This window comes from Rissa tridactyla, chromosome 3, assembly GCF_028500815.1.
Source record: "Rissa tridactyla isolate bRisTri1 chromosome 3, bRisTri1.patW.cur.20221130, whole genome shotgun sequence".
NCBI lineage: Eukaryota > Metazoa > Chordata > Aves > Charadriiformes > Laridae > Rissa > Rissa tridactyla.
This window is the reverse complement of record NC_071468.1, coordinates 93,459,647-93,470,654: the sequence shown is the minus strand read 5'-3', so window position 1 is coordinate 93,470,654 and position 11,008 is coordinate 93,459,647. Positions and strand designations below refer to the sequence as shown.

The following is an 11,008-nucleotide window of genomic DNA, read 5'->3' as shown; positions in this document are numbered from 1 at the left end:
TAAGCACCACTAGAGGGCACAGAATTATAACAATATTTCTTAGTGGATCACAAAAAGTACATCACGAACAGGAGTTCAGCAATTTTCATAGTTTATTGTCCAAATACCCAGTTTAAAGCCTCGATCCTATCAACAGTGATGCACGCGTGTAGTTCTGCTGCTGCAAGCTGTGCTGTTGCCTACCCACGGCAAGTGAACGAAGCTCAGGGGTGAGCGCTTGCGGGACGGGGGCCTGTCTGAGCCATACTGGGTGGGCTGGACGATGTGCTCACAGATGAACGGCACAGTTTGGCTTTCTGGAACTTGAGTACCAGCCCTCAAATATTTCACTCAAGTGACTAAGGACAGTAGAGTATAAACCTAAGCATGGTGCTGGAGGCCCAGCTGATGTGAAAGGCACGCTGTACATATTCGGCTGTAAATGAGTACATGGGGACAAGAAAAATTAAGAGTATAAACACTCACATATCAAACCAGGGAAATGCAAACAAGTAGTAAATGAAGGATTAGCTAACTCAATTTACAATTCAAAGAAAGAGGAGTAGATACGTGCCACTGGAAAGCTTAAATATTAATGGGGTTGCTGTGGATACTTATATCAACTACTTAACATCTGTTTTGACATGTGCGCTGTTTCTGCCATCCCTTATCACGAGTGTGAGTGGCCACTGTGGTTCACACGTTATAAGGTTCCTGTTCGAAGGTGTCTGCACTAGAGGAGGAAGTGCAGCGAAGAAAGGAAGATGATAAAGCTCTTTATTTACAGACAACTGATTGAATGGCTCTGGAGACACTGTAGCAGTAAATTAGTACTGCTGATGTTTCCACGTTGCTTTAGTAGCAGCACAAGTTAATGTCCTCAGTCAGAATATGACATCTACTTCACCGCTTACTTGTTCTTTTCTGGAAGTTGGAGGTGGTGTGTTATAATCAAAGGCTTGAGAGCCTGGCCTCTAACTAGCCAGTACGAAGAAAAAAACCCGAACTTTAATTGAATTTCTGAATGCCTCTATTGATTTTCGCATAACATCAGCGTCCACATTATTAGCTTTCATTAACCCTTCACGAATTAGCGTCACATTTTCACATTGCGGTGCTCAGGCTGCAAAACCAGTGACACGCAGCTATTTTTCATGAAGCCGGTGCTGAAGTGCCGGGGTTGCGGGGAGAGGCTCACCCTCTCCCCGGGGCAGCGCGGGGCTCCCACGGCGACCCCCGGGGGGGGGCGGCGGGCGCTGCCCGTCCCGGGGGAGCGGCACGGGCGGCGGCTGCCCGCAGCCGGCAGCCTCGGGGACCGGTGGAAGGGGGCGGCCGGGGGGCGCCCACCGAGCACCGGCAATAAACGGCGGCCAACGCCGGCGCGGCTGCCGGCGGCTCCGGGCGGGGAGGCGCGGAGCGGCCCGCGCCTGCGGCGTGGGGGGGGTGGATTTCTTTTCTTTTTTTTTTTTTTTTTTTCCGCAAGCTCACCTTGATGCGGCGGGGAGTTAAAGGCCCGCTCTCGGCAGGGGGAGCTTTGTTTTCTCGGCGCAGCCCGCGTACCGAGCGGCGGCACAGCTGCGCTCCGACCGCACCGCGCCGGGGCCGGAGCTGCCGGCGATTTTGGCGGGGGGAACCCGCAAGGGAGGGCAGCCCCCGCCGCCGCTGGGATTTGCTCTCCCGCCGCCGCGGGGGGCCGGGGCACGGCGGAAGCGCCGGAGCGGCGTGCCGGGCTGCGCCGCCCCCTCGGGGGGGACAGCCGGCGGCTCGACTGCGCTGCCCCGCCCGGGCCGGCCGCGCTCCCCGCCCGCAGCGGGGTCCCGCCGCCGGCCGAGCCTCCCCCGCCCCCCCGCCGCCGCCGCCGAGACTTACGGCAGTTTTGTTACTTTCTCGGACTTAAATGGACATTTCCCGGCAGCGCGCGTAGCCCGCGGGCGCCGCGTCCCGCCAGCCGCCTGCCGCCCGCCCCGCCGCGGGCACCGCCGCTGCCTTTGCCGTTTGCGCCCCGGGACGCGGAGGCGCCCGGCGGCGAGGCCCCCGCCGGCCCGCCTTTCTCACCGACTTTCTCCGCCGCCGGGAGCGAGAGCAACAGCTTGCCCGGCCCGGCCGGGCCAAGTCCCGCGGGAGGCAGCGAGGCGGCGGGCGGCGAGAGGCACCGCCGAGCCGCGGCCCGCAGCCCTCGCCCCCGCGGCCTCTCCGCCGGAGCTGCCCTCCCGCCGCCCCGTCCCGGGCCGCGGAGCCACGCCGGGCGCCGCTGCGGGGGCCGGCGGCGGGGCGCCGCCGCCCGGGAGGAGAGAGCGCCCGGGGGGGCGCCCGCTCCCTCGCCGGGGCCCCCGCGAAGCTGCCGCAGCCCGGCCCCCGCCGCGCCGGGCGCCCAAAGTGGCCCGAGCCCCCACGCCCCGCGGGCGCCGCCCGGAGACCCTCGGCCCCCGCTGCCTCCTGCGGGCCGCCGCCGCGGGGTGCTTGGCCGCCGCCGCCGCCCGCGCCCTGCTCCGCCGCGGCCCCGGCGCCCGCCCCGGCGCCCGGGGTGATGCCATGCCCCGCAACCACGGCGGCGGGGAGGAGGGCGGCTCGGCGGGGCTCTGGGTGAAGAGCGGCGCGGCGACGGGCATGAAGGATGTGGAGTCGGGCCGGGGCAGGGCGCTGGCGAGCGCGGCGGCCCGCGGCGACGGCCTGCTGCTCCTGGGCACCGGCGGCGCGGCCGCCCCCGCCGGGCTGCGGGAGGGCCGCCGCGGGAAGCACGGCGCCCGCATGAGCCTGCTGGGGAAGCCGCTGTCGTACAGCAGCGGGCCGAGCTGCCGCAGGAACGCCAAGTACCGCCGGCTGCAGAACTACCTGTACAACGTGCTGGAGCGGCCCCGCGGATGGGCCTTCGTCTACCACGCCTTCGTGTGAGTACCGACCCGCTCCCCTCTCCTCCCGTCCCGTCCCGTCCCGTCCCCTCCCCCGGGCCGCCGCCCGCACCTGCCCGCGGACACAGCCGCGCCGCAGCGCGCGGCGCGCACCTTCCTTCCTCCCGCTCCGCTCCCCGAGCATCGCCCCGCGGCCGGTCCTCACGGAGGACAAGTCCCCCCGCGAGTCGCGCCGAAAGTGTCCGCGCAGGCATCAGCGGGGGACGGGGGGAGCCACCGCCGCCACCTGCGGTGGGGCGCTCCGCGGGCGACAGAAAATCCGCGCAGCCTTGGGTGGGAGGTGATGGGGCGGGGGGGGAGGCTCGGTTCAGCCGGCAGAAGGAGCCGGCGGGGAGCACATGCTCGCTCGTCTCCCGGGCGCTTGAGGCCGCCGGGTTGTGCGGGGGTTTGCGCGGCGCTCCCGCAGCGGCCGCCCCCGCCGGCCCCGAGGTTAGACGGGGCGAGGAGTGCCGGCCGCTCCCGGGCTCCCCTCCCCGTGGCGGCGGGGCGCGGTGGAACCGCCGGCCGTACCCGCGGCGTGGGTTTTGCTTCGCGGCCACCGAGCGGTTTGAAAAGTGAGCGCCGCGGGGGCCGCCGCTCTGCCTCCCGCGTGTTTTCCCGGCGCGCGTGGTTTCCGCCCCGCCGGGGGTGAGTGCGGGTGGCGGCGTGGGCCGCAAACCGCCTTCCCACGCGTGTGCTGGCCGCGGGATGCTGCCACCCAGGGGCGCCCACCTGCCGCCGGCCGCGGCGGGGCCACCCCCGGGGAAGGGCGCAGCGGGCAGCCCCGGCGCTGGCGGCACGCTCCCGCGGGGTCTGTCCTTTCTGCGCTTTTCCCTTTTGGCGAATGACTCCTCCTGTCGCCTCCGTTCTGAAAGAGACGGTGACAAAAGCAGCCGTCCCATCGCATCGCTCCGCGAAGAGCGGTGCTGCCCCCGGCGCTGCGAAACTTGGACTGTGTGCGGAGGAGACCTGGGATCTGTAACGCCTTCAAGCGTCTGCAGGGTCCGTGGTGTTCCTTAGTTCATTAGCAAACCCCTATTTTTTACGGGTTTTGGTAATTTCTGGGGGGGAAGGCCCGACTCAGAAGCCTTTTGGATGGCTGAGCAAGAGAGGCAATAAGTCTAGCAAGGGGTGGTTGCAATGGATCCTAGATGAAAACGTTGCAATAAATTGCAGAGGAAGGATGATAGACATTACTGTATCAGGGCTATAACACAAGGCATTTCTGTGTTTGACTACAGAAGATGTATCTTAAAGAAAATGGAAGATTTAATTGAGATGCTGTAGGTAACTATATTTCCGTGATAGTTGCCGGAATCAAGCTAGTGGTTACAGCAGCTTCGTTAAAAAAAAAGCAGCTGTTCCTTAAAAGCTGATTGATAGCGTAAATAGTGCTCCTCTCCCAGCAGCAGGGGAATCCCCAAATCCTGCTTTAATAAAAGTTGTTATAAGTGGAAAAAATACTCTCCCAAAGTCATGGCAGTCTGATTAATAAGATACTTTGTGGGTAGATTTATTTAGTAGATCAAAATTGCTACAGATAACAGGCAGTAGAAACATACTTAATGTTATATCTTATTCAGGAAAAGGATGTTTGTCCACTTAGATGATCTGCCCATTCACTGTTTTACTGTGAAAGTCAACTCTTACAGACTGAACTTGCTTTTATTTGGTACGTTCTGCTGTTTGGGTTCTTACAGGTGTTACCCTGTGGCATAGATGCATGTTGTGAGAACCACCAAAGTTTTTACTAGGAATTGTCTTACTGCAGTGCCTGAAGTTGCCATACAAAATCCGTAAATTGTAGTTTTGGACCTTTCTCTTTGAGATCATGATGAAAATCATTAAAACAAGGAAAGTTCAAGTTGGAAATAAAGTTGACAAGTTTAAACCTCAAAAAAAAAAAAGTAAATTTCCAAACAGAGTGAAGTCATGACACAGCAGCACTGTAAACAAGGAAGATTGCCAGCTGCGTTTAGATAATTGCCTGCATAGAAAGAGTGCCAGTTTTAATTTTTAATTGCAAATGGCAATTTTGGCAGCTGTAAATGCCAACATTATATCTTTTATCTGAGCAGATCTGTGTGAAAGAGCTTGAAGCATTATTGTAATATGAAGGCACCTAGTAATAATAGTACCTTTAAGGATCTGTCACTGCTACAGAGTTTAAAGTGCATCTGAAGTTCCATTGGCTTTCAATTTGACAGCCACCCTCATTGCCAGTCTATAAATTATTTTAATGTATTTATGGAATTCTGATTTAATGACTGCCAGATATTCGGATAATATTTTCGGTGTTTCAGGCTCAGGTTTTGTTTTTTTTCCAGCCACCACCCGATCAAATACAATCGCATCTTGGAAAACATACTTTCTTACAGAATTAAAAAAAAACAAAAACAAAAACAAACCCAAACAAAAGCAGACCCCAAAACCATTTGAAAAAAAGTCTTGAAGCAGACAAGTAGCTTAGAGTTGCAAAGACCTTGCTAAGTGCGTGGACGAGATCTCTGCTCCTACCTCTGCTAAGCTATTCTTGACTGCAGGGGAGCCCGTTGCAGCTCTGTACTGTTCCTGTTAGAGGAACGGGCTGTCTGGTGTGAGACCTTCTGTGTGGATCGTTGGTCTCCTGAAATGAAGCTCCCTCTGATATGCAGGTTGAAATAACCCAAGGGTGGTTTCAGAGTTGCAATTATAAGTCTTCTCTCTAGAAGTTTATTTTGGTTTGCCCGGTTGTTTTTTAAATAAGAAGTGGGGAATTAAGTACCAGTTGCAAACAAGAAAACCATCCCTGCAGTTGTATTTTCATTTCTCATTCCCGCAGGGAAAAACACTTTAGAGCTGACAGTTATGCCCAGTTCGCTCTTCTCTTTTCTTTTTGCCCTTTCAAATAAGACAGAAAAATAGGCCATCCACCTGAGGAATGAGTGTTGTGACCCACATTCAGAAGTCAATGGGTTTGTTTATTTGTAAATATAAACTTGCAAAATGCTGGAAAAGACAGCTGTTCTGCAAACTTCTGCTACTTGAGGAAGGATTTACTCTTGAGCAAAGGCCTTTGACTTCACTATAGTTGTGCTGGGGAGTAGAGCCATAAATGACATGTTTCTTGGCTCCTTTTTTTGTACCACAGTCGTTCTTTACATGGAAGCCCTAGTTAAAAAACTAAGATCTTTACAGCAAGTTTTTGAAAAACTGCTTTTCGGATACTACGGTCTTCTATTCTTAATCATTCAGGAATACCAAAAATATGAACACTTATAAAATCAGAAAAGAACATTCATGCCATTTGTGAGTAATGAGTCAGTAACTTAAACTCCTGCTAGTAAAATATTTATGCCACACCACATCACCTACACATGGAGCATGTGCATATTTAACACGTGCGCACCTACATTAAAATGCTGTGATACTGTAACATTTCAAAAGCATTGTCTTTTGAAAGAAAGGATTTCTTCCTGTTCTTGCCGTTGTTGTTTGTTTAGATTATTTTGGGTTGTTTGGCTTGGTAAAAACGTATAGTCATTGCCTTAGAATGATCAAAGGAAAATTCCAGATTTGTTGCAAATTCAACTCTGGGTTTCATCTTCAATTGTCATAAGGATTTTTTATTATTTTTATTCTTAATTGACATTCTGAAAAAGAGATGGCTTGAGAAGTTCAGAAAAAAATACTACTCTTGGATACTGTTTGTACTGCTAGGATATAATTACTTGCATAAGTTTCCTAATTTAACATGTTGGATTTATTTCAGGAATAATAAAGTTTCTTACTGATTTCTTTGTAATATATTCCATGCCAAAGTCTCTAACGTTTGTTGTAGGGATGTCCTCCTCTTTACAAAGCCACCACCTTTTGCTCTGGAAGCTTCTCAATCACAAATCGGCAGGGCTGGATGCGTGCACAAGGGCGGTATCGTTCTGCATGGCCTGTATTGATAGGTTTCCACGGGCATCCTCTGTTGGCCGCTGCTGGAGAGAAGGTGCAGTGCTGGATGAGTTTAAGAGCCTGTATGATGTTCTTCTTGTCCTTTGCGTTATTGATGGAAAAAGGCTAAAAAATTAATTCTGAAAAAAAAATAGTCTAATGATGCCATCAAAGATTTAACTAGCTATTTTAGTTTTCCAGATCTGCTGGAAAGGACACAGCTTACTAATGATCAGATGGCTATTGAACACCAGTGTCTTTGCATGTGAGCTAACAGCGCTGCATCATACTGTGCCATGTGTATAATTAGGGACGTTCCACATTCTGATTAAAAAAAAACAAAAAACAACAATAATGTGCAGCAGCCTAAATACTTGCTTTTTCTCCTACTATCAGAAAGTAGGAGAAATTATTTTATCACTTTATTTTATCCATCTCAAGGCATCTACTGAACTAGTTCCAGGTGCTCTGCGGGTAGATCTATGGCTTTCATCCTTTCAGGCACCATTTCAGAGTCAGGGTCTGATGTTGTTAGGATAACAATATATTTTTATATGCTTTAAAAAACAACTAACAGCATGATATTTACAAATAATAACATAAATGATGTATCAAAGCAAATCTTACTAGGTACGAAGGAGGAAAAAATTTAAAACTCTGTAACACCTCAACTTTAGTAGGAATTTTCTTTCAGGGTGTGACAATGAATGACGGTGGATATTTAGATGCACTTTAGTATAAATTTGCATCCGTTTGCCACATCTGAGGCAGTCTGGGATTCTATATATGTGCATATTTCTCACTTAAACGTTGCTTGGAAGGGACCTTTGGAAGTCACCCAGTCCAACTGGAAGACGCACTCTTCCCAGTCGTGTCAGCCGGGCGGTGTCTAGACAGGTCTTAAACTTCACTGGATGGAGGTCCCACTGCCTTGCTGTAACCTGCAGGTCCACAATATCCACCTGTTGAAAAAAGAGGGGTTTTGGCATGGGGAGGGAAGGACAGGAGAGCCAACCTGAACCTCCCAAGTGGCAGTTTATGGTCATTGCCCCTTTATGTATCATCTGGCTCTAGCAAGAGTAATTTGTCTTCTTTATCCTTGTAATTTCCCTTCAAGTAGCTGTAGGCTGCTACAAGGTCACTTGTTAGATCACCTTCTTGCCAGGCTGAACAAGCTCAGCTCCCTCAACTTCTCTATGGAAGACGCAAGCTCGAGGCCCCTGACTTCGTTGCTCTCCAACATCTCTCTTCCATCTTCTGCACATCCCCATTCAGCTGGGGGGAGGCACAACTGGGTGCCGTGGTGTGAGGCCATGTTGCGTAGAGAGGAAAAATAACTTTCTTCAGCCTGCTGGCCCCAGTCCTCTAATGGAGTTGTATGCTGTTCATCTTATTTCTGACGAGGGCATGCTGTTGGCTTGTACTCACCCTGCTGGCTCCGCAGGAATGCCAAGGCTCTTTTTGGTGTGACTGCCGCCCAAACAGTAGGTTCCCAGCCTGTATGGATGCATGGGATTATTCCGCACCAGATGCAGGTCTCTGCTTTTCTCTTAATTGGCCTTTGTAGGTTTTTATGTTCACGTTCTGTATTTTCTTGTGCTATCTCAGTCGCTGTACACTGATGGGAGAGGTGGAGATACAGCAATCTTTAAAACAGCTTAGACTTCCTCTGTGATGGGCAGCAAAGATAAAATGGTCAACAATGCTTCATTCCTCCTCTTTTCTGGTGGTGTTCGTGGACAGCAGTCCTCTCCTGGAACCCTGCCACGGGCAATAAATAACATCTAGCTTCTCTCTTTCACTTGGTTTTTGTTGGAGAGCTATTGCCCACCTCAGGGTTTTCAGTAGATAAATATCAGGAATGTTTATCATGTGATGTATACTTACCTCAGTAAAATACTGTTTCACATTTCAGTTTTTGAGGTTCGGTCTACCAAGTTTTCTCATTTGTACTGGCCTCACTTTCTGACTCCAGAGTAGTGATCCAGGGGAAACAACTAATTTGCCATAAAAATCACAACCGATCCTCAATCTTCTCGAAAGAAGAGAACAAAAGGCTTTCTTTGAGAAAGAGTCACCACGACCTGGATTGGGGAAAGTTCATGCACGTGGGCTTTCTTCTATTTGTCATGAGGTTTCTGTCTCAAATGGGATTTGGAATTGTGTATAGGAAGGTGGATAATAGGTGTGTGGATCGATAAGTTAGTGTCTGGGTTTCAGATTTTTAAATAAATCTACAATCTTTGCAAGCAGGGTCTTGTCCATCTTTTCTCCACCTTAAAGCAAGAAGTGAGTTAAGAGCTTGCTTTATAATTATCTTTTTGCTGTATTTTTCCCCCCTCATGCAAAAACTATGCAATTGGCATTATATTTAGGGGTGAGAGTCCTATCTTAGTGTGCCAGTCTTGGGCATGACGTTTCTTGTCTTCCTTATTGAGTGTCTTATATGATGTGAGGACTCTTGGTGAACTTTCTGTGGTCTCATATGGTGAAAGAAGTTGCCCGAAATTACAGATTTTGTCCAGGGGTCGGATAATCTCTGAATACATCATGTGGCATTAAATGTGTGCTGTCTCAAAGGAGTAGTTGTTTAGAGCATGCAAGAAAGATTTTAGAAAGATTTTAATTGCCTGTGAGACAGTATTTGTCTGATGGATTTTCAGAGTAGGTTCTAGACAATATCTTAATGAGCTAGACACTTTTTTCCCCAATACTTTTTAAGTTTCTGTGGTGCTTGATTTTTTAAAGCAAAAATAAAAATCATGGTATCCACACATGCTCTTTCCATGCTCCAAATCTGACTATATTTTTAATAGCTATTCACCCTGTTTTACTGTTGTTCTTTGTAGCTTAATTAAGTTTCCTGAATTAGAGGAAAGTACAATTGAAATAAGATTTTTGCAATAATTGCAAATAATTTCTAGCATCAACCACATGGAATAACAATGAGCATTCACTCATTAATAGTGATTTCCCTATTCATGAGAATAGGCATCATTAATGTATTTACAAATACTCATAAAAATGCAGTGAAATTTTTCGTAATAGTTTCTGTGGAAAGGAAAAGCACACAGTTTTTAACTTTATTAATTTTTTTTATTGAGAAAATTTATAGAAGGAAGAACTTTTATTCCTAAACAATGTAAACTCCTGACATTGCTAATAAAACTCACTGCTGTAAGGTAGTTACGTCTAATTCAAAGGTAAAACTTAATTGCCTAGTGTTTAACAGTGTTATATGGTTCATATTTCCATTACCATAAACGTCTGATGAAAATTAATGAAATTTGCCACCGATTTTAAATGAAGCAAAAGTGAGCCTTCTGCACACAGGTAAAAAGATGGAGTAGAAAGCATAAATAATACTATCCAATGAAAAATCTTAAACATGTGTACATAATAGACATCATTTGCTGCAGTATTGCTAATGAGGCGGATGTTTATTCTTAAAATAAATGTTGCTTTTTCCCTTTGCAAATCATTAACCCAACAAAGCGTGCATTCTTGGCTTTTTTAATTAACGCTGGTGTATTGAGATTCACTTCTAAATATATGCTATATAAACTATACTGAATTTGGGGAAATTTGGGGTTGGTTTTTTGTTTCTCCTGTCTTGTTTTCTCTGAGTGATTTTTTTTTTTTTTTAAAGTTTGGTTTACAGATTTCCTGTAAGAGAGCAGATTTAGATTACCCAAGGGATTGCCACCATAGGTCAGTTAAGGTAGAAAATTCATCAGCTGTACAGTTTATCAATTGCAAAATAATTTTAAGCAGTTGCTGCGCTCATGTACAACGTAAACTTCCTTTAAAGATATTAATTAAAAGTTCAAAGGCTGTCTTACAGGTCAGCTTCACTTAAGTAATATTTTCAATTTTCTGTTAAGCATTAGATTTCTCTTGTGATAGCTGTCGGAGTTGCAGTGTAATTGCGTTACAGGAAGCTCAGCAAAATGTTCATCGTTTTGGGCACTGAAGTGTAGTCTCAGGCAGCGCCTTCTACTTGAAAGACTGTGTGATTACTTCTTAATATATACAGTCAGGTTGAGTGATTCAGAGGTGGGCACACTCCTCCAGCTAGACATATCTGAATTTCTCTGTTTGGCCTTCACCCAAGAAAATCTTCGACCGTAAATGTGTGTATTTTCCTTAACAGAGGTGGACGTAAATACGAATGTAAGCATTTTCTTGAAGAGTGAATGATTTTCAAAGGCATGGAG

At 48.7% G+C, this 11,008-nt stretch overlaps 1 protein-coding gene across 2 annotated transcripts in view; it reads left to right on the top strand.

Annotated features, from left to right (window-relative positions):
* Positions 1 to 2,469: 2,469 nt before the first annotated feature.
* Positions 2,470 to 11,008, top strand: part of KCNQ5 (potassium voltage-gated channel subfamily Q member 5) — a 303,149-nt gene continuing 294,610 nt past the window's right edge. For both annotated transcript variants that reach the window (XM_054193769.1, XM_054193768.1), the window contains exon 1: positions 2,470 to 2,867. In XM_054193769.1, the coding sequence (XP_054049744.1) occupies positions 2,512 to 2,867 (356 nt within the window). In that variant the 5' untranslated portion in view covers positions 2,470 to 2,511. The remainder of the gene's footprint in view (positions 2,868 to 11,008) is intronic.